This window comes from Lampris incognitus, chromosome 12 (genome assembly GCF_029633865.1).
Source record: "Lampris incognitus isolate fLamInc1 chromosome 12, fLamInc1.hap2, whole genome shotgun sequence".
Lineage (NCBI taxonomy): Eukaryota > Metazoa > Chordata > Actinopteri > Lampriformes > Lampridae > Lampris > Lampris incognitus.
In genome coordinates, this window is record NC_079222.1 from 16,658,940 (window position 1) to 16,682,463 (window position 23,524).

Here is a 23,524-nt window from a genome sequence, read left to right on the forward strand (position 1 = left end):
CACGGTGTGGTTTAATTTAAGCACGCGCGCGCGCGCGCGCACACTGGATGACATCTGCGTTGCTTGCTGTCGGTCGAGCGGGTGCGCTTCATCCAGACGGGCAGCTCATAGCGCAGCATTATCGGTAGACACCAGAACACATCACCCGGGACACTTCCTGTCTCGCGAACCGTACTGAAGGTAGACGGTTTAAACAGCCCCCCATTTAAACGCAGACCCCGCGGTCTCGGCAGACCCGGGGAACAGAGATGCTTCTCGTTCAAGACCAATGAGCTCCGCGCATCGTGGCCGCGTAGCTATAAAAATAGCTTAGAAAAAAGAAAAAAGAAAAAGGGTGCTGGACCATGTCTACTCCTGTGCTAGCAGGAGACCGGTGGGATTTGTACTGAATGCAGCGGCGACCGAGTCCCCGCCTGGGGGTTCGTGGTACCCGTGGATGCTGCGCCGAAGAATGGGATACTCCGACCCGTCGTCGGGTAGAGATTTGCTCGGCAATAGGTCCCTTTGTTTCATTTTCATTTGCGCTTTCGGACTCGTCACCCTGCTGCAGCAGATTCTGTCCGGGAAAAACTACATTAAGAGGTGAGCGGGATTTGCCTTGTTGTTTCCCCCCCTCTTCTATCTAGTATAGAGCCAAAGAGGGAGTGAGCCTTAATCGAGGTGCATCTCTGCAGCGTTGCAGCATTTTGATCTTAAATGCATGCACCAGAAGCCGCGTGCTGGGCTCCCACTTCACTCTGACACCTAGCGTAACCTTCATATTTGTATTTATTAATGTGTGAGTAGATAAATTAGCCACGATGTTTTATTGGTTATGTGCAGCCTTTTTGATGGGTGATGAGCGTGCTCAACAGCCATGGCTGAAAAGAACAATAGCAATTAGCCGTCCGTCATTTCAGAGGCATGTAAACAATTTTCACGAGATTTATTTTTTTGATTAACTTTTTTTTATGGAAATGGAGCATCACATTCCTACCATACACAGTGCCCCGAGCTGTGTATGGTAATACTTTCCCCTTTCTTAAAAAAAAAACAAAACAATGTTTGTTTGATTTTTCAGCTTTCTTGACTGGTCATAGCCTACATCTATCAGGAGCATGAAATTGTCACGTTGCCACAGGGATCCATCAGAGCTGGTGATGAATGTAGAGGCTAATTATCATATAAATAAGGATGATGTGTATTTCTCATCGGTCCTTGTGAAACACAGTATTTACCAGGCTGCACACAGAGCACACACAGCCACTGAAGAGCCGTGTTTTATAATAGCTTATCCCTGCAGCAGGAGACACAGGCGACTGTCCTTGTGTCCTCCTGACGTGGGATCCTTGATGAAAACCCTTTTAGTACCACTGCAACCCATTCTGAAGAACTCGGTTTAACCACAAAAGGAGGGCCTTTAGATATGTTCACCATGACACCTTGAGACGAAATTTCATTGTGAGACAAGCAGATGCTGAGAAGCGGGATGTTTGACCTGAAGGTGGCTTACAAAAAAAAAAACCCAAAAAAGCTCTGAAGAAAAAAGACTCAAGGATTTTAAAACAATTCTACAAAGCTTTGTTCCCCACCTACAGTTATTTCACAGATGGCACATTATGGTTTTGCCTCACGGCAAGCATACATGTGCTGCAATCTGAGAGACCCCCACCACACACCCCTACCTCCCCCACCTTTCCCTGCCCTCCTGCTGGTCTGGCCTGATGATACTGTGTGGCATCTCGAACCCTCTGGTGGTTGGTGAGATGCACAAATCCATCCATGAGACACACCTCCGCCTGTGCCCCCCCCCCCACACTCCCGGTACTCCACCTGGGGGAGAAAGAAACACGCCACACGGCACCAGCCAGCGGGCTCGGCGGCGGCGGCGGCGGCGGCCATTTCGCTGTTGTCTGTCTGCACACACCTCAGCGCAGCTGGGAAGAGAGCAAGAACGAGAGAGTGAGGAATTGTGAATGAAAGTGCAAGGGAGGAAAAACACTGATTGTGTGTGAGTTTGTGTTTGAGAGAGAGAGAGAGAGAGAGAGAGGGAGAGGGAGAGAGCGCACTGTGTGTGTCATTTCACTCTACGGTACACATCTCCCCCATGCTTAAACTAAGCACAAGGTGTAGCACACAGGGTCAGCCACTCCCAGCCAACGCCATTCTGCCCATGCATCGCTAGCCCGAAACCATGTAGGCAGGGGATTTATCAGATCCTCTGATGTCCCATGGGATCACAGCAAGCCATCTCTGCAGATCATCAGAAGCTGTTGCATGGGCTTAAAACCCCCCAGCAGAGAAGCGAGGCTCAGTGCAAGCACAGCAGCAGGGGTGGGTTGATGAATTTGTGGACCGGCGCTGGGAGTAATGAATTATAGCATGTTTCCTGAATCACACATGGACTTTAGTTTGCTGTGGGGGGGGGGGGGTATGGGTCCTCAGTGGTTCACAGATAACAGCGGAGGTTGAAGTTCTTGCCCATTGATGAACCAGGAGGTACCGGACAACTTGATGTACACAGTGTCAATAATCATAAAGTTTATAAAATATAATATAAATAGATAAATAAATAATACAAACCATGAAATTTCCATGGGGTTGTAAAGTGTGAGATGGCCCCCTGGTCCCTTCTTGTTGGCCCGGACATTGGCAAACATCCCCCCCAAGGTGAGCGTCGACGCAGCGGTAGCGAAGCGGCCTGTGAAACGGCGGTGTGGAGCGGAGCTGGGAGCGTGTTAAATAACCCACTCTGCGTGACCCACTTTGTAGGCGAGGGCATGTTAACTTCCTTCAAATCCACTCGAAAAGGGTGATGCCTAAAAATAACATTGGCTGCAGCCATCGGCTCCCCCGGGGGGAGGCTAGGAGCCAAAAAGTCATACACTATTTAATCCAAACTCGGTGGGTACTTTGGGCAACAGCGCCCAGTTGTGTGGCTCAGAAAACTGCTTAACGTCTTATCAGTGCTGACTGTGTCTCACCGAGTCTATGTAATTGTTTTTTAAATTCTTTCAATTTGGTAATGATAATGAAACCGTACAGACTATAACTTTTTAATTAAATGGGATGATATTGTAACGTACACGAATAAGTAGATACGTTAGCCCTTGGCTAACGGGTCGGAGCCTTTAGTCGATTGGTTAACGTTGTCACCCGCGATGCGGGGGAGCCGCGCTCGCGTCCCGGCACCAGCGGTTCCCGAACTGCCCCAAATTCTATACAATATTTTTAAAGGTACATGGACCCTACGGTCAGTAATTCATTAATCAAACCGTTGCGTTTTCACGAGCGGTCCCATGACGATCTGTTAATCTAGAAAGGGAAAAGCTCAAGATCTGATCTCCCCCCTCCCCCCGAAGCTTCATCAGTCTGTCCTCATCATGTACCCAGGAACACTTATAGTTGAGTGTCCTTTTTGAATAAGCACTAACAATAAAACACTCTCCAATTTATCTTGGAAAACTAATGGACATCCTAGTCAGATGTTCTTTCCCACAAAAACAGTTTGAATTATGGTTATGAACGAATGATGTCTCTTATCCTTGGATTTCACCAGGCCAAACAGATCTGTGTGTCAGTGCTGAGCTCTGTAATACTGGTTAACCAGATAAAAATAGATCATTTGATGGCGTTGATATAGCGAATAACGACCTCCATAGGTGTAATATGGGAACGTTGGTGAGTGAGGTGAATCCCCGTGTTACCCCCTGGCTTGTTCGGGCGTCCCTACAGACACAATTGGCTGTGTCTGTGGGAGGGAAGCCGGATGTGGGTATGTGGTCCCTGCACTAGCGTCTCCTCTGGCCGGAGCACCTGTTCGGGGGGGGGGGGCGAACTGGGGGGAATAGCGTGATCCTCCCACACACTACGCCCCCCTGGTGAAACTCCTCACTGTCAGGTGAAAAGAAGCAACTGGCGACTCCACATGTATCAGAGGGGACATGTGGTAGTCTGCAGCCTTCCCTGGATCGGCAGAGGGGGTGGAGCAGCGGAAGAGTGAGATAATTGGCCAAGTTCAACTAAAAAGAGGGGAAAATACAAAAAAAAGAAAGAAAGAAAATATGTCGTTTCAGATTGCTTCATATTCTGTGTAGAGGATAGCTGCCATGTTGTGGACACTCTAATCAAATGGTGGGATGTCCATGATGGGTTTTAGCTTACAAGGCTCTTACATCATATAGTGCACTCAAAAAAAAGGGTACCATTTCTCTTGTAGTGCTCCCCCACAACATGGCTGACAAGTTCGAGCAGATTGTTTGCATTATGAAATGTTAATCTTGAATTAGATATTGAATTCCCATTCTAACACTTATTAAATTGTATTTTCTGCACATTAGGGGTTAAGGTGATGCCATTGAATGGTGTAGGCCTTGGCACTTGAAAAGTAAAAGTTGATTAATCTGATGACTGCTGGGATAGGCTCCAGCATCCCTGCGACCCCGAGAGCAGGATAAGCGGTTCGGATAATGGATCATGGATAATGGATGGATGCCCCAAATCTGGTATTAGGAGTACATCCATCCAAATTATAAACAATCATTCAGTGAAAATAAGTGGTTTGTGGTCCTGATTTTGAGGACGAAAAGCCAGCCAGAACAGATGTGCTCTTCTAATTAATTTGACATTCAGAGGGACATAAACTCAGCTCTGTTGTACTTTTATATTGGACTGAAATATGTTCAAGATTTATGCTCATCAAATCTGTGAGCATCATTTAGTCAGAGGACATTTGACATTAACTCTTGGGACCCTGCGGCCTCATATGAAGACATGCTACACATGCACATTTCTGCCCCTTATACTTCATTCTGCTTAACTTAGACCTGTTGTCCTTATCCATGGACACTTTTGCTACCAACCAGTGGTATCAAAAGCACAGTATGCAGTGAAGATGGATATTGTCATCCCTTATTTGAGCTTAGTGTGATATTAGATTAGTATATATTTTATCTCTGTGATTACAGAGTGTATGTTGCTTTCACCACACTTAAAATGGTTGCAACAACTAAACAAAATATAAATCAATTTTAACCATGTTTTTTTTCACCTAAATTTCATTCTACCTGGTGTCATACCTGTACTGTTTTTTTTCCTGAACCCAAAGGTTAATCCTCCATAATGCACATGTGTATGCGTGTGGGCACGTGGAAGACTTGTGAGAGAACGAGCGGGTTTGGATGTGTGGGTTTCACTTTTGCACAAAAAGGACAATAAGTACCAAATAAACTGACTCATTTTCTTACTAGTGCACAACAGTTTAGCCGACTCAAAGGGGACGAGACAGGAAATTGGACCGGTCCCGTTAATTTCTCGGATGACGGATCTCTGAAGCCTGCCAGAAATGGGAAGAAAAGGTACCTTTCCAAAGTGATTGACTGCACAAACATCTCTTAAGAGAAAAGAGTGTGAGAGAAAGAAAGAGTGAAAGAGAACAAACGCTTTAAATCCACAGTTGATGACTCAGCCCTGCATGTATGGACTGGGCCACTGAGGTGTCCACCGGTCTCCTCAGATGCTGTACATGTAGAGTAAGAGAACCCAGGCCATAGTACAGCTAGAGTTTTCTTCTCCATTTGTTTTTTGAAATCTGAAAGGTTAGCAGATGAGAGGTTGGAAGGGGTGATGATGTCACAGGACCAACTCACACGTTTTTAACTCTAACTTAACCTGTCTGCATGTTGACAGATGTTTCCGTCAGAATTTTCAGCCAGATTCACAGAACTCCGTAATAGTCACACCCTGCCTAGCTGATATTAAGAAGAAAAAAAAACGCTCTCAAAGGTAGGCCAGTTTGAAGGCATTTTAAGTACTTTCACAGAAACCCAAGAATGCCTCTTTCTTTTCCATTAGTCTGAAAGGGATAACCCCTCATATCTTTTTTTCAGTGGTGGTTGCACTTCAGATTTGCTCTTGCATGTTGTCTGATCCCTTCCACCCTGAACTCCAAACCCTGACCTCATCCCTCCCGAGAAGCTGGTTTAACCACGGTCTTGTGTCAATGTACCGGCTTCTCCTCGTGCCTTTGTGCCCCCCCCATCCAGCACCCATTTCCAAATGCCTTGTCCTCCTCAGCCTGTTTGTCATATGTTCCACACAGCTTTGTGTGTATGCCATATACATAGTATGGACTCTTTTCTCTGCTCCCCCTATCGCCCCTTCTTACATCTGCATTGTCTCACTCTGTGACCTGGTTTACCCCCTTTCCACTCTACTTCTCTTCTTGCAAGAAGACAGGAACACACCAGGTTACACAAAAACTCCAAGTCTCCAGTCACACAAAAAAAGTAGTCATCAGCATAGACGCTGGTTTCAGGTACATCTTTGCTGGGCTGTCCTCTGTGGACTGGCCTTGAGCCAGCATAGCATGGTTTATCTGAGACGGCACAGCGTTGATATTCATCTCTTCAAATGACATAGTTTTTCCTCCAGAACTGAGAGGATAACATTTATAAAAGTTTCATCATCTCAGCCAAATTAAGTATCACGAGCTCCCCAAGTGTTGAATGCTATTCACTGAATTGTCGGTTTTCAGTAAAAAAACAACAACAAAAAAACAAGTTCAACAGAAATACACTGCATCATCAGGTGGATGTAGACAAGCACTTTCATTATTCCTTACTTGTTTGATTTCCTCTCATTTCTTGTTCCTTTAATGTCTCTATATCATATTACCCATTGTGTTCTTCCATTTAAAAAAAACTAAATCTCACATTTTTAACTCCACAGCCACAGACAATATTTTTGCACTATCCCATTTTCCAGAACTAAAAACACTTCCTTCCTCCTACCTCCGCTATGGCACATCTCACACCCAACATCCATTCAACCAAACACACACTGCAATGGCTTTGAAATTGGCTTTCGGAAGAACAATTATTGGATATTGACTAATATCCATCCATCCAGAGAAAGTTGCTTTCAATACTTCTGTCACCGCATGAAGGTGAGATTGAAGGTAGACATCTGCACCCCCTACCCCCCACCCAGTGTGCCTTAATTGACAGCCCAGGCACCACAGGGAGGGTGACTTCCACCACAGATGCTGTGTGGGATCAATACCTTTATGTAATGATAGCCTGTCAGTAGACTGCCCTCCTAATTTTGCTTCCTCTCTTCCCAACCTCTAAAAGGATGACTATAGATTGGGACTAAATACAGCAGCCCCCTGTGGGTGAGGGGTTCTTAAAATAAAACAAAATATGGGGAAGATGTGAAATGTTTGGGAAGGAATAGGCCCCATGTCCATATCAAGTGACTGCTTACTCTTTGCCTTGTGTCTGTGTAATAAAGACGTACATTGAATCAATGTTGTATTTTGATAAAATCTGTGCAATTGGTTTGGGGAGACACGGTGCTATAGATGAGTTGTACAAATCATGTTTAAATATGACTACACGGTTTATGATAAAATGAGGTGCAAGGTCTGTTATGACAGAGGCGGTGAAGGGATTCTCAAAAGATAAAGGAATCTCACATTTTCTGCTTTTCAGATTTTTTTCCTTTCTCATTAAGAGTTCTTATTTGTCCATCATGGGGACATTCATTTCTGTCTTTTACCTAAATTTTCCTGCTTCCTCTCTGCCCCCCTCCCCTTTGAGCCCACTTCTGTGGCTCTTTTGCAGGACTCCTTTTTTTCTGTGAGAGGATAGATCTGCAAGTTTGATCTCTGCTTCTGCTCCTTTATCACTGGCCCGTTTCTGCCGTACCTGCTCAGCCAACAAACCTTAATAGGTTGACAGATCAGTACCCCAGATTTCAACTTATATAGTGACACATATATTATATTAGAGGCAGAGCAGAAGGGCGTCCGGGTAGCATAGCGGTCTATTCCGTTGCCTACCAACACGGGGATCGCCGGTTCGAATCCCCGTGTTACCTTCGGCTTGGTCGGGCGTCCCTACAGACACAATTAGCCGTGTCTGCAGGTGGGAAGCCGGATGCGGGTATGTGTCCTGGTCGCTACACTAGTGCCTCCTCTGGTCGGTCAGGGCGCCTGTTCAGGGGGGAGGGGGAACTGGGGGGAATAGCATGATCCTCCCACGCGCTACGTCCCCCCTGGTGAAACTCCTCACAGTCAGGTGAAAAGAAGTGGCTGGCGACTTCACATGTATTGGAGGAGGCATGTGGTAGTCTGCAGCTCTGGCAGAGGGTGCGGAGCAGCGGCTCGGAAAAGTGGGGTAATTAGCTACGGCTTTTCGGAAAGTTAATTTGAAATTCATAATAAAATTGGTGAATAATTTACGATTGTTCATTTGACCGTTTGAACAAGTCAAATAAAATTACGGGCACAAAGTGTTATGACCAGTAGAGGCGGAAGCAAATCTAGACACAGACAATGGGATTATTTAATATGAAGAGGGGTTTATAGTAGGAATATAGGAATAAATAAAATGACGATGGCAGGTAAGGCAGAAGGTAGTGAGCAAGATGGCGGTTAGCCGAGTTGAGCTGAGCAGGACAGGCGGATAAAGGAGTGGGCGTGGCTTGCTGAGGAGAACCTCGGGGGTTTAGTAAGTGAATAGGCGAGGCAGTCAGGCAGGGTGGTGATCCTGAAAGCACACGGAAACAGAGTTAATACAGGTAATGCAAATAACACAAAGAATAACTATGAATATACGACAACAGAGCGGCCGAGAGCAAGAGACTACCACTGCAGCAGAAACAATGATCTGGCCATGAGTGGATGGAGAAGCGGAGTAGATATACTGTAGCGAATTCGGGGGCAACCACAGGAACTGCCGCGGCCGGGACGCGAACCCGTATTGCCCGCACCGCGGGAGACATCGCTGACCGCTCGACTAAAGGGTCAGAGCCTTTAGTCGACTGGTTAACGTTGTTACTTGCGGAGCGGGAGACACGGGTTCGCGCCCCGGCTGTGGCGACGGTCTCCCGGACTGCCCCCCCGAATTTGCTACAATACTTAGGAGCTGATGAGTTGATGGAAGGCAGGGATGCGGGCTGAGCAAGGTGATGGGAATGAGCCGCAGTCAGGAGGGAGCCATACCAAGGAAGGAAGCCACGCTCACACCACATACACACACGGAGACAGACGGGGAAACAGGAAACACAGGGGGAAAGGGAAACAACCCTAGCCTAGGCATGGCAGGGGCTGTAACAGTAAGTAAGTTTTTTGGTCTTTTGTTTTTACTAAATTTACCGTTCCACAAAAAAGAAAAAAGGAAAAAAAGATCTATGGTATTTCCAGAATGATATGCTCTTAAAATTAAAACAAAGTAAGTAAGCTAACAATTTCCTTATCTCCTTATTAAGCCCGCTCACCTCCTCTATACACGTGTACCCTATAACCAAACTGCACCTTATTCAGTCTGAACAGAATGATGCGCTGCTGTAAATGCAGCACAATTACACAGATAAATGGCAAATCAATAAGTGAAATATTTTTAAAATAGATTAAAAAAAATCCTTCCATGTTGATATGTTAATTTCCTTCAACGTTTCCGCCACAGAAGCCGTTGTGTCGCATCCACCTCAACACAGTCACACCACCACATCACACACATTGTTTTTTGTGTGCTTTTGGTTAATGATGCCATTTTATGTATAGTTATTTATCGTGTTACTGTGTCTGAAATACATTCAAGAAAATTTCTGATCGAAGAGTTTTTTCTTTTGGTTCTATTTCAAGATTTGTTATGTTAAATCTGTTTAAATTGTTTGGTTGTGAGTAGAAATGATAATTTGCTCTACGTTTTAATCACATGTGTACATGAGCATGTGTGTATGTGGGAGTCTACATGATATAGTCCACAAAAAAATGCAAAATGGAAGAGCTGGAGATAGATGGAGATGATCCATGTTTATCAATATAATAGTTATATAATGTGTGTATAGATATTTGTGAAACAATTTTGACTATCACCTGTTAGAATTGATACACTCTTACTGATATTCATCAGACTAACATTGAATTCACCATTTCATAGAAACCATTTTAACAAATCTTACACTGGATTTACCCAATTTTCCCTGTCAGACTGCTGTTTACACTGTTCCTTTTGTGGTACATCAGGATTCTTCATTACATATTGCTTGATCCCAGCTCAGCATAAATCAAAATATGCATGATAGTTTTGTGTAGACTACAATCTTCTGTGAGACGTATATGTCCTATTGATAAATGTTTAAATGCAAAAGTGTCTAGCATAAGTTGTAGACTATGCTACTACAACGTTTATTTCTAAAACTGAATATTGCACATTGCTCCTGTCATTGTTATCCAACAATGCCAGATTGACATGATAGTATTTTAGATAAAGAAAACAAAAAATGACTGGTTAGAAGAGTAATGTATTGTCTGTTATTTTGTCTTGCAGCACAGAGTTTCTGTTGTCTTTTATCTCCAAAAACTTGCCCCCCCCTGCCCCCCCCCGTGTGTGAACTGGTTTGGCAAAAGAATGACTATGTGTATCTCTTCAGGTACCTGGACTCATATGATGGTACCTACGACTACAACTCCACTGCATGTAAGGAGCTCAGGCAGGAGATCATCGATGTCAAAGTCCTGACAATGTGAGTTTCGCCACAGCCGTTAGTGAACGTGTTGTTATTATCTCTACCGGCGGTTATTATTTCTACTGGTGAGCAGACACATTTGTTATGGAAACACCTTCTCCCTGTGTAGGCTCAGTACACAAGAACCCCATCGAACAGCGGGGGAAAAAATCACGACCTGAATTATACAAGTGCATGATAGGCAAGTAATTTCATGTTATTAAAAATCACAACCAAGTTGGGACATGAATCTAAATCAACATTAACAATAGAAAACAGGCTCTATCAGCCTTTTTGATGGAGGGGCAAGTATATTACTGAAGAGTCCAACCCCCACTCCATTTTCAAATCCATGTTTGAAAGAACATTTTTTTTGTATAATTGACATTAGTCAAAATTGATTTTGACCCAAAAATGACATGAAATAAAGATAAAGATAAAAAGCACAAAATAGGCCCGCAGCATAAAGAATCTTCACAAGAAAGATAATGCCTTCATTCAAGGCCTTTCTTGAACAAAATGAGGGAGTCGGTAACTCTGATAGAGGCTGGGAGGCAGCCTACCAGAGGTAGAAAGAAGAGGTCAAGCAGAAATGTACAGGGCAGTGTGGGTTTTCAGGTAAGTCAGTGCAGGTCCGGCTTGAACTTCCCAAAACACCAGCAATAAGGTTTTTGCACATTACGTGGGCAGCAACAGAAATCCAGTGCACGGACGCAAAGGGCAACATGTGTATTGAGGCAGGTTGAAAATCACAAATTTATAATTTTGTAGCAGCAAATTTTTTGTATCTTCACACTTCTCTCTCTCTCAACCCCCACCCCCAACATTCAGTTCTAAAAACGTTGCGACCTTTTTTCCACTGAAATCGTTGCGGCTCATCCATCACTTTACATAGTTAAGAAATTTGATCAACTCTCAACATTTTTTGGCCTTATGCATGACTCATTGAGGACCAGACCACAGAAAATGGGAACATCTATGGAGCAAGTGGGGCAGAGACACAGTTAAATTCCTTTTTGGTTGTGCTTATTAGTGAAGATACCCTGTGAGGGGCGTCCGGGGTGGTGTGGCGTTCTGTACGGTTGCCTATCAACACGGGGATAACCAGTTCGAATCCCCTTGTTACCTGCGGCTTGGTCGGGCGTCCCTACAGACACAACTGGCCATGTCTGCGGGTGGGAAGCCGGATGTGGGTATGTGTCCTGGTCGCTACACTAGCGCCTCCGCTGGTCGGTCGGGACACCTGTTCGGGGGGGGGGGCAGGGGGAAATAGTGTGATCCTCCCATGCCCTACGTCCCCCTGGTGAAACTCCTCACTGGCAGGTGAAAAGAAGCGGCTGGCGACTCCACATGTATCGGAGGAGGCATGTGGTAGTCTGCAGCCCTCCCCGGATTGGCAGAGGTGGTGGAGCAGCAACCGGGATGGCTCGGAAGAGTGGGGTAATTGGCTGAATACAATTGGGGAGAAAAAGGGGGGAAAATCCTCCCCTCCAAAAAAATACCCCGAGCGTTATTATCAAAACTGTTACCCTGATTATACAGTAGAGTCTGAAACCACCTGCAGATTATGAACTCCATCCTCAGCCCTACACGAAATACGGGAAATGAGACTCTTACAGTTGTGGAAGCAATACACTGTACTGATATTAGACAAGACAAGAGTAACATTATATCATGTTTATCATGATTCACTACCAGAAATCAAAGTTTGTTTGTTTGTTTTTCTTCCCCATCTCACAGTCCTGGGTTAACTAAGTGTGACAACTAACAAAGTCCTAGTGCAATTAAATGGCAGTGTAGATAACATTCACAAGGCAACATATATTCATTACTCTTCAGCAGGCCAGTCATGTCCCAGCCACGGCCCACAGAACGCTGTGTCTGTGATTATTTGAACAGCGTCCTTCCTCTTGTACTTTATGAATGTGAGCATGGTCTGTGACCTTTTGTGCATGTTGCTTAGTCCGTCTGCCCTCATTATCACCCACATGGAGGGCCCTGGCTGGGCCTTGTGCCAGTCTGGCTGTGGCAAAGAATGGCTACTGTCACTCTGCCAGGCAAAGTAATAAAGTGGTTCTGCCTCCCTGGGCAAATCACATCACCAGCCAGCTGAAGGAGATGTAAATTGACGTGGAGCTATTTAAGAATGCACTATACAAAGATTTCAGCTCTTTGTACAAGACCATTACAGTGCGTGCCCAGATGCTGTTCGATCCAGCGACACCTTCAGCTGTCCGCTAGAGATGTCTGACTGTACATGGTTGTAGTGCTGCTTTTGGGAGTTTGGCGAGAACACTCAGCTACCTTAAAAAAAAAAAAGGGAAAAGAAAACCCAACAATTTAAGGATCAGGAATCAGGGACAATTTATTGTCATTTCTTTCATGTACTTGCGCATACAAAAGAAACGAAATTTCGTTTCTCCCAGCCCACAGCAGTGCAACACAAAAGACAAAAACATACATCCAAAATTTCCCAAAAATGACACCACCAAAAACATAAAAAAACAGAGGGAACAAAGCAAAAAAAAAAAAAAAATCCAACAGTTAACAACATAGTCCACTTGGTGCAACACAGCCCAAAAATTCCCCTGTCCAGAGAACGAACTCCAGCCAGGATGATTGTTGGAACTGCCGGTCTGCACGGGCTAGTAGTTAGCTTAGCCTGCCCCACTTCCCCGTCCTGTCAGACCGCCCTCGGTGTTTCCTCTCCGGCGCAGTTCCAGGCAGGGCCGTGGTCCTTGGGCCCACTGGACGCAGCAGACCAAGCTCCCTCAGCCGATCCAATTCTAACTCTCTCAACCAGACACCTTTGACACACCTCTTCGCACTCCACACAACGACACAAATGCAGACACAGACGAAAACACTGCACAGTTGATGCTACGCGAGGCCGATGCCAGACTACCTCGGTGTTTCCTCTTGGGTGCAGCTCTCCGGGCAGGGCCGTGGTCCCTGGGCCCACAGGACGCAGCAGACCAAGCTCCCTCAGCCGATCCAATTCTAACTCTCTCAACCAGACACCTTCGACACACCTCTTCGCACTCCACACAACGACACAAATGCAGACACAGACGAAAACACTGCACAGTTGATGCTACGCGAGGCCGATGCCAGACTACCTCGGTGTTTCCTCTTGGGTGCAGCTCTCCGGGCAGGGCCGTGGTCCCTGGGCCCACAGGATGCAGCAGACTAAGCTCTCTCAGCTGCCCAGCCATTAAATGAAAAAAAAATCGATGATTAAAATAAAAACTGCACACGATGACACAAACTTAGACACAGACAAGGACAAAGACACCGCATAGTTGGTACTGGGTGAGGCCGCCGCCATCAAAGATAGCAATGAGCTTATCATTCCCTCTGCACTGCAAAAACACATTCACATTACCAGCTCGTTTTCACAAGGTGGATCACAACAGTTATGCTGCAAAAAATATTTTGCCTGCTCTCTGCTTTTTAGGGCTACAAGAAGCTAGGGCAAGAGTGCCCTTTTTAAGAAATCATGATATGTTTGCTTGTGAAAACACGCTGGCCCACAAACTACAACCTTGTAGTTCTGCTTCCTGTGTGTTTTTGTAATCCATCTCCTTGTCTTTCAACCCATGTCCTGTTATTTTTTAAGTTTTCTCCCTCCGCAGAAGAAGCAGATTTGTTGCCTCCGGTGTAATCTATTCATTTGTCTGTTCATCAGGGTAAAAACATCAGAGCTGTTTGAGAGATGGAGAAACCTGCAAGTGTGCAAGTGGGAGCAGAACAAAGCGGAGACCAACAACTTCAAGTAAACAGCATATCTTTATCATCTTCGTGCAGTCAGTGGTTTATCTGCAATCGGAATGGACCTGTTTCAGATTTATTACACCTTAAATTTACATGTCTCCATGGCCGCGAACATAATATACTGTACACATACAAGACGTGCATTTGGTTTGGGATTTTGCTTTGCTGACGGCGGTATATTTGTTGTGCCTCTCATTAGGATGTCACTGTCTCGGTGTTGCAATGCTCCTTCCTTTCTATTCACCACCAAGAGGAATACCCCAGCAGGCACCAAGCTGAGGTACGAGGTGGACACCAGTGGCATTCTTCCCATCACCACTGAGGTTTACAAGATGTTTCCAGATGTAAGTGTTTATAAAGTAAATGATTGGCATGTCAGGACTTCTTCATGTGTGTGAGTGTTGGTGTGCATGTGCACATACGTATATTGTAATAGTATGCACGGGTACTGTAATTTTTTCTCTTCGAGACCCTACTAAGTGTGTTTATTTCCCTGTCTCTGTTTCATCCAGGATATGCCATATACTAAATCACAGTATAAGAAATGTGCTGTTATTGGCAATGGGGGAATCATCAAGAACAGCAAATGCGGAAAAGAGATTGACTCAGCTGATTTTGTGTTTAGGTATACAATATTAAACATGTTTTATGCTTTACACGTATGCCTGGTTTGACATATTGAAATGAAGCTTCATCGGTTACCTTTTAATTCCTTTACTTGTGGAAACTCTTTTTTTCACAGATGCAACATACCCCCCATCAGTGATAAGTACTCAGCTGATGTTGGCACTAAAACAGATCTAGTGACCATAAACCCAAGTATTATAACCGAGAGGTAAAATTTTCTGGTTCAGCGTCACATGACTGTACCAGATTGACTTTGCCTTTTCATGTGACTGCTTCTCTGTTGTGCTGTCCTTATCTCTCTATCTCCATCTCTTCACATCCCTATTGCTATCTTTCTCTCTCCCCTCTGTCATCTAATATTTCACTTCTGCTGTGCTCCAGGTTTCAGAAGCTCGAGAAGTGGCGCCGGCCATTTTACGAGGTGCTCCAGAATTACGAGAACTCCTCCGTGGTTCTTCCTGCCTTCTACAACTCCCGCAACACCGATGTATCTTTCCGGGTCAAGTACATGCTAGATGACTTTGACTCTCAAAGAGGGGTGTTCTTCTTTCACCCCCAGTACCTGCTCAATGTGCAGCGTTTTTGGGCAGTGCAGGGTGTCCGGGCCAAGCGCCTCAGCAGCGGCCTGATGCTTGTGACAGCGGCCTTGGAAATGTGTGAGGAGGTCCACCTCTATGGTTTCTGGGCATTTCCCATGAACCCCTCTGGTATCTTTATTACTCACCATTACTATGACAATGTCAAACCGAGGCCTGGCTTCCATGCAATGCCCAATGAAATCTTCAACTTTCTGCACATGCACACACGTGGAATCTTATATGTTCACACCGGGCAATGCAGTTAATTGCCCACCTGAAACCCGAGACCTAACGCCTTCAACTCTAATAGGATGAGGACGCAAAACATTTTGTCCATTTTTTTATGCTTGTTTTTTATGTTAGTTTTATGTGGTGGATTTTGTTTAAAGGAGAGTGAAAAGTCCAATTATCTTTATTTATCAACACAGTTAGATGGCAGAATAGGAAACAAAACAGGACACGGATAGGAAAGTGCTGGTTAGGATCGATCTTAGGCCAGTTTGGCTCACGCATGATTTCCGAGGCAGGCGATCTAAATACTAAACTGTCTCTGGGCACATCTGGTGGAAAAATCAAAGAGGGTTGAACCAGTTCATCTGGACACAACGTTTATTGACATACATTTCATCACTCAACTAAGTGGCATCTTCAGTCTAAACTGACCGTAGGTTTCCCCACCCCTTATAAACAATACAGCACAATACAGTTGCCTAACGACCGAAACCAACGACCAGTTTCACATGCAAATATGGGCGTGGCCATTAACTACAGCATCAATGGCCATGTGTAGTATTCACAGAGGATTAGGGAATGCTGCAGTCCCAGCATTGTGAAATGGCGACAGATGCACAACGACGGAAACCAGCGACCAGTTTCACGTGCAAATATGGGTGTGACCATTAACTAGAGTTTCGATGGCCATGTGTACTAATGAACGCTGTATCCAGATGAACTGATTCAACCTTCTTTGGCTTTCTTACCTGGATTATCGAGCATGCATGACGACATCTGGTGGAAAAAAATGTTTCCGAAAAAGATGATTCAGTGTTTCTCCTTTGTTGAAAAAAGAGAGATGGCCTTCGGACCACTGCACACTCCATGGTGCTCATTGTAATTTGACCACACGTTTGCCAACGATATCATTTCTCTACTTGATGTGTACATTACCTTGCTTACTTTGCCAATCCAACAACCGTGGTCACCTTCGATTCTCTGGCCACAGGATGCTTATTTCTAATGTGAAAAGTGGTCTTCCTAGTGACGTCATACCTGTGAAGTTTCTTAGTGGCTCAGTGGTACAGCTGTACAGCGGTGTTGTTTTCTACTCAACGTTGCACAAGTATTTACGCAGAGGCAGGGCCACCGTGGGTGTCCCGCGCCCTCTTTTCTATCTCTGACGGTTTGTGTCACCTTACCTTCCTTCACTTTCCCCCTCTTTCTCACTCCGTGGGTGTGGCAGCTTTTAATGTTTGTGTGATAAAAGCCTGAAGCTGGATAGTAAGCAAATCTGGAAAAAGAAAAGAAAAGAAAGAGAAAACAGCAAAATATGTAACTTCCCGTTGTCGAGCTTTCTTAATCGATTTCCTATTCGCCGAGTTCATCGGGTGACAGTTTTAAAACACTGCTACCCTGTTGAAATGGCCTTTTTAAATGGCCTACTATCTACCATATACTAGCACTAGGAAATTTCCTCTGATGTTGCACAATGGGGGGGATTGTTTTTATGGGTGGTGTTGGTTTTGGACAAAGGCGAGGTAAATAATAATTCATTCATTCATCATCAGCCTCTTCTCCGGGGTCGGTTCGCTTGCTCGTAGCTTGCCCCTACCGCGACCCGACCCTGGTAAATAATAATAGTAATAATAAATCATTACATTTAGATAGCGCTTTTCTAGACACCCAAAGCGCTTCACATTGAAGGGGGTAACTCCAACCACCACCAATGTGCGGAACCCACCTGAGTGATGCACGGCAGCCATTTTGTGCCAGAACACACACCACACATCAGCTTGAAGTGAAGAGGGGCGAATCACTGAGCCAATCGGCTCTGTGCATAACTGTAGCCCATTGACTTCCGGTTTCCAATTTACCATGGATAAATACATCCATTGCACATTGTCCGTCTTGGGAGAGAGATCCCTCCTCCATTGCTCCCCACAATTATGAGGATGAGGATCCTCATAATTGTGGACATAACTTGATCAAGTCACATCCAAATTATGTCCAACTTGATATGTCCAACTTGAAACTTTTCACCTGTTTGCTGGTAGGTGCAGGTGGAAGTTTGTCGACAATTCTGTGCATGTCGTTGACATTTATCCATGGTAAATCTGGCAGACATTGCAAAAAATATGCCATTGTCAATAGCACACACCAACAAACAGGAAACTGGCATGATCGCTGCAGTAGAAACCGGAAGTCAGTGGACTACAGTTATGCAGAGTTGATTACATGGGGGGATGATTAGGTAGCTAGCCAGGTGGGGAGAGCCAGGTTGGGAATTTTGCCAGGACACTGGTGAACCCCCTAGTCTTTGCGATAAGTGCCATGGGATCTTTAATGACCACAGTGAGTCAGGACCTTGGTTTAACGTCTCGTCCGAAGGACGGCATTTCCCACAACACAGTGTCCCCGTCACCGCGCTGGGATTTGATATTTGTGGTTTTTATTAGGACCAGAGGGAAGACTTCCCCCTACTGGCTCACCAACACCACTTCCAGCAGCAACTCAGTTTCCCCAGTCTCCCATCCGAGCTCTAGCCAATCCTATACCTGCTTAGCTTCCGTCATTTGGCAGAGCCAGGGTACATGTTGGTATGGCTGCCAGCATAAACGTCTATAATGACACCACCATATCAAATCTCTTACTTCTTCGGCCACCATATTTGATAAACATCTCAAAATACCATCATGCAACCTAGCCCCTCGCTGTCATTCATGTCTTAAGCCATGCTGCCTTATGAGATTTCAAACCCTCTTTCTGATATGCAACTCACCCACGTGTATTGCTTATCTGAAAGTACATCAATATCAAACCGATTCTTATACTGTCTTATAAAACAAAGGACTTCTCATGACCTCTGAGCTGCAGGAATTCATGTGTCATCCCCCACTTCAATTTGAAATCAACGAAGTCCCCGTCCTTGTAAGATAGAGATCCATACATAATCACAATGCTGTGCATGAGCGTACTCTGTACTTTACTTTGTGTGCCTGCTTCAGTGATCACCGAAATATGTTTACAATTAAGCCTCTGCTTAAGCTCACAATATTTTTGGAAATATACACAAACTTTCATCACACACACACACACATACACACACACACACACACACACACACACACACACACACACACACACACACACACACACACACACACACACACACTAAAGAACGGATTCCTTGGGCTGAACTATGTATAATTGGATGGAGTTTTCATCGATAGCTGAAGGAATTAAAAATGGTTGCTGCCCATTGTTATTCAATAGGATTTGTTTGCTGCTGCATCATGACGTCATCTCCCCCTTGAAATGTGAACATTCGGTTAGCGATCCTGAGCGCGCTGTACATTTTTTTTGCACTTGAATGCTGAACATCTTAAAAACTCAGTTGTGTTTTAATCCATTAAAGGGTTTTAAAAGACACACTGAGCAGTTGTGGAATATTTACTCGCCGTTTAGCTGTTTCATGCTCAGCAATGCTTTTGCCCATTTATCCCTTTTTTATTTTATTTTGAAGGGCGTCGCTGCAAGTTACTGTGAAAATAGCTTCATTTGTAATTATTACATAGACTCTGTGTTTACACACACAAAAGATGAGATTTCAAGCATGAGCGCACCAAAAAAAAAACACAGAGTCACCAAATTGTTTTATAGACAACACTACTGAAGGAAGTACAGAACAGGGAGGGAACTGGTCTTCATGGATGGAAATATACAATACAGTGCTTCTTAACTTTATTCTGGAAATTTCTTTATACCGTTACCATGTTTGTAAATAAACATGTTTGGATTTTCACCTGTCTCCTTTTATAACTGTGTTCTGCTATAACTGGTCTTTTATAGACTCTGTGTGTGTGTGTGTGTGTGTGTGTGCGTGTGTGTGCGCATATTTGGAGGTTAGTACTACGTAATCACAAACACAGGAAATAACAGTAACAACGGAACAAATTCAGATAAATTCATTTGCCAGGGATGAGACTTGAATTAATGTGGCATGTGGGTGTCCATCACAAGCAAAGCTGAGAGAGAGTCATAAACTTTGGTGAATATTAAAATGAATTAACTGCCTCATTTCCGGTGAGCTGACCTCTGGTTTGCCCGCTCCAGTGAGCTCCTTAAAGCTACTATAGAAACTTTAGTTATTAAGCGGTGGCCTGTGTAGTTGTCCTCCCACTGACCGATGGCCTCGCTGAAGAAAAGCTGGTCTGGTTTATAAAGAATCATACAGAGAGACTTTAAAGGGGAGGGTCCTGAGCAGGCATTCGCTTGTACAGTACAAATAAATAAAGGGACGCCCGGGTGGCGTGGCGGTCTATTCCGTTGCCTACCAACACGGGGATCATTGGTTCGAATCCCCGTGTTACTTCCGGCTTGGTCGGGCGTCCCTATACAGATACAAATGGCCGAGTCTGTGGGTGGGAAGCCGGATCTGGGTATGTGTCCTGGTCGCTGCACTAGCGCCTCCTCTGGTCGATCGGGGCGCCTCTTGGGAGGGGAGGGGAGGGGGAACTGGGGGAAATAGCGTGATCCTCCCACGTGCTACTTCCCTTTGGCGAAACTCCTCACTGTCAGGTGAAAAGAAGTGTCTGGCGACTCCACATGTATCGGAGGAGGCATGTGGTAGTCTGCAGCCCTCCCCGGATCGGCAGAGGGGGTGGAGCAGTGACCGGGACGGCTGGGAAGAGTGGGGTAATTGGCTGAATATAATTGGGGAGATTAAGGGGGGAAGAAAGCCTAAAAAAACAAACAAAAACAACAAAAAGATATTAGCAATATAGTAAACAAAAATATTATCTGTATTTGAATCGACAAATTATGATGCAAGATGAGTAAAATTAGCTGGGATGTAGCTTACGAATAGCTAACAGTTCCCTAAAACTGAATTCTACACAAATGGACTCAAAAGACAGCAGCTGGATCTGTATGATTAAATATTCAAAACGCATGACTCCAAAACAAGTTCTTTTTATTATTATTATTTCATATCTGTCACTGCTCAGTCCAGTTTTTTTATTCCCAGTAAATCAATTAAGGCCAGTTGAGTCATCATTAAATTGTGTTTTTTGGACAGTTGAGGTGTGCGTTAAAAGGACGGAGCAGGGGTGGCTGATCCGGCTGGTGAAGGTTACACCAGCTGACAAAGCCACCAAAAGGAGAGAAAACGGGTTGAGTCACATCACAATATATAGTAATCCCAAGATTCAGATACACAACAAATGACCATATAAAGAGGTTCATCGTTGGTGATCTGATTGATGAGTATATCTATGAATATCTTACACAAGTCATTGGTGTATTTTCTTCACCAATTATTTCCTTACAGGTATATTACAAAAGTATTTTTCTGTCTATTATGATAACCAGATCATTATTGAACATGGATGTAATTTTTTTGTTGTTGGATATACTATATTAATCCCCATGGGGCAATTCCTCTCTGTATTTAACCCATCCTAACTGTGTAGCTAGGAGCAGTGGGCTGCCGCCTTCATGCTGCCCCCGGGGACCAACTCGTCCTTTTCCCACTGCCTTGGTCAGGGTCACAGACAGGAGCATAAACCTTAACATGCATGTTTCTTCTGACGGTGGGGGAAACCCGAACACCTGGAGAAAACCCACCACAGACACGGGATGAACATCCAAACCCCACACAGGGGACAACTTGGGATGACCCCCCCCAAGGTTGGACAAACCCGGGGTTCGAACCCAGGCCCTCCTTGCCGCGAGGCGACAGCGCTAACCACTTGGGCCACCAAAAAAAATTCATTGGTCAAATGAGATTTGACTATCCGTTGCAACTTGCAGTGTAATCCGATGTTGATAGAATTGTTCGTATCAATATGACCAGACTGCCCAACCATCCTTTCCCTTGACTGCCTTATGCTGACATGATCAAGTATCAGGTGGCGGCAATAAGGCTAATGGAATGATTTGGCTCATACTCAGGTGTGGATATGTATTCCAGGGTTATGAGACGGCAACGATAGCACATGACAGCATCCTTATCGTAACAGACGTGGCGATGCTTTGGGGTAAAACAAAATATTAAGGACGATCCTTCCATTCACAATGTTGTTGTTTTTTTTTGTGTTGACTTGCTTTGATATGAAAATATGAATGAGTTAATCATCCTTTTAATCAGGCAAGACTTCACGGAACAAAAGCGCTTGAAAACTCATTAGTGTTCTGCACCAAGTTCCTTTTATAAAGAATCTGCAATATAACACTCATTATTCAACATCAGTAATCACATTAAAATAATACAACAGAATTGTTTTCTCACATTAATGACTTACCTGTAAAATTAAAGCATGATTTTTTTTCAACAAAGATGGGTAGGAATTGTTCAACATATTGCACAATACCTGACATTTAAGCGACTGCTAAAATGACATGTGTTGTAGGAAATTCAAACCAATGTGTACTATTAGAAATGAGAAGGAATTACAACTCTGAAATGTAATGAAACCGTCAATGGTGTCGATGAAAGTGCTCAACAAATGAGGAGCGGAATATCAATATCAATATCAATATTGATATATATATATATATATGTGTGCGTGTGCATGTGCGTGCGTGTGTGTGCGTGTGTGCATCTGCACGCTGATTCTGTCTGAGCATGTCTGTGAGTTCAGGTAGAAGTGAGACGACCCCGGCCCGTAAAGCGATCCTGACACCATGAATAATGGAGAGTGCAGTGGCAGAGAGGATAAGTTCTCTCTGCAAGTCTCCTTTTTCACAGGGCTTTCTCCCTTGGGTCACGTGAGTGCTGAGATGACAGTAATTTTTCATGAGCAGAGTGTGTTGGTTGTATGGCCATACTGCCCAGGTATTAGAGCCCCAGGCAGCCAGCCACAGCTCCCTGTGGCCTAAGCCGGTGCCTGAACTCACATACCCCACGCAGCCCAGTGTAAACCCCAGGGCCCGTGAAACTCCTCTCAGCCAAGGGTCAGATGAATTGTCTTACACCTTTAGAAACTCAAGGCAGCACTTACGAAACTAAAGGCCAGTGAAGTGGATGAATAAAAGATGTTTTTAAAACAGAAAAAATCCACAGGTTCGGAGGAAACCAAAGAAGTTGATGACGAAGTTGAGGAAACGGAGCCAAAGTCGAAAAGGAAGAGCAAGTCTCTTGCAAACAGTGACGCCGCAGACCGAGTAAAGACTCAGAAGAAACACAAGACCGCACGGACCTCTGAGGACCAGGAACTCCATGAGAAACAGAAGAAGAAAAAGGTGGGTGAAAAGGTAAAGGAGAAAAAAACAAAAAAGGAATCTGATGACGCAGATGCTTTTGGTGTCCTGATTGAAAGTGGGGATAAACGGAATGAGGAGAACAACAATGACATTGCCACCAACTCCAAGAAAAGGCAGAAATCAGAGAAGCTCACAGAGGAAGGAGAAGTGACTGAGGGAGCAAAGGAGGACAAGAAAAAGAAAAAGAAAAAGAAATCCATCTCAGAGGACCAAGAAGAAGAGGAGGAGATGGAGTCCAAGGATAAAAAATCCAAAGACGGAGGGAAGAAGAAGAAAAAGTCTCAAGATGAGGAGGAGGAACCCATAATGGAGGAGCAAGAGGAGGAAGGGGACTCCAAGAAAAAGAAAAAGAAAAAGCCAAAGAAGGGATCAGCCGACAGCGATGATGACAAAAAGAAAAAGGGCAAGAAATCCAAAAGCAAACAGGTGGACTATGCAGAGCTGTACCAAAACGAGTTGTTGAACTACCATACAGAGTCATCTGATGAATATGAAGATGAGTACTACAAAAAGAAAGGTAGGACCCTGTCAGTATAATACAGAGCACAAGAGCACATCAGAGAAGCATCATA

The 23,524-nt window shown here is 44.6% G+C and overlaps 2 protein-coding genes across 5 annotated transcripts in view; both read left to right on the top strand.

Annotated features, from left to right (window-relative positions):
- The first annotated feature begins 436 nt into the window (after nt 1-436).
- On the top strand, nt 437-15,739 carry st8sia5 (ST8 alpha-N-acetyl-neuraminide alpha-2,8-sialyltransferase 5). Of its 4 annotated transcripts, XM_056290994.1 has the most exons (9): nt 437-582; nt 5,229-5,336; nt 5,668-5,763; nt 10,420-10,512; nt 14,183-14,269; nt 14,468-14,612; nt 14,781-14,893; nt 15,011-15,103; nt 15,277-15,739. In XM_056290994.1, the coding sequence occupies exons 1-9, from the start codon at nt 437-439 to the stop codon at nt 15,737-15,739; spliced, it is 1,344 nt and encodes a 447-aa protein (XP_056146969.1). The 4 variants fall into 4 exon arrangements, with proteins under 4 accessions (XP_056146969.1, XP_056146971.1, XP_056146970.1 ...); XM_056290995.1 differs by lacking the exon at nt 5,668-5,763 and having other exon boundaries at nt 452-582; XM_056290996.1 differs by lacking the exons at nt 5,229-5,336; nt 5,668-5,763.
- Nucleotides 15,740-22,724: 6,985 nt separating this feature from the next.
- The window catches only part of loxhd1a (lipoxygenase homology PLAT domains 1a), a 64,461-nt gene continuing 63,661 nt past the window's right edge, over nt 22,725-23,524 (top strand). Inside the window, exon 1 of the mRNA XM_056290409.1 lies at nt 22,725-23,469. Coding sequence (XP_056146384.1) covers nt 22,725-23,469 — 745 coding nt within the window. The remainder of the gene's footprint in view (nt 23,470-23,524) is intronic.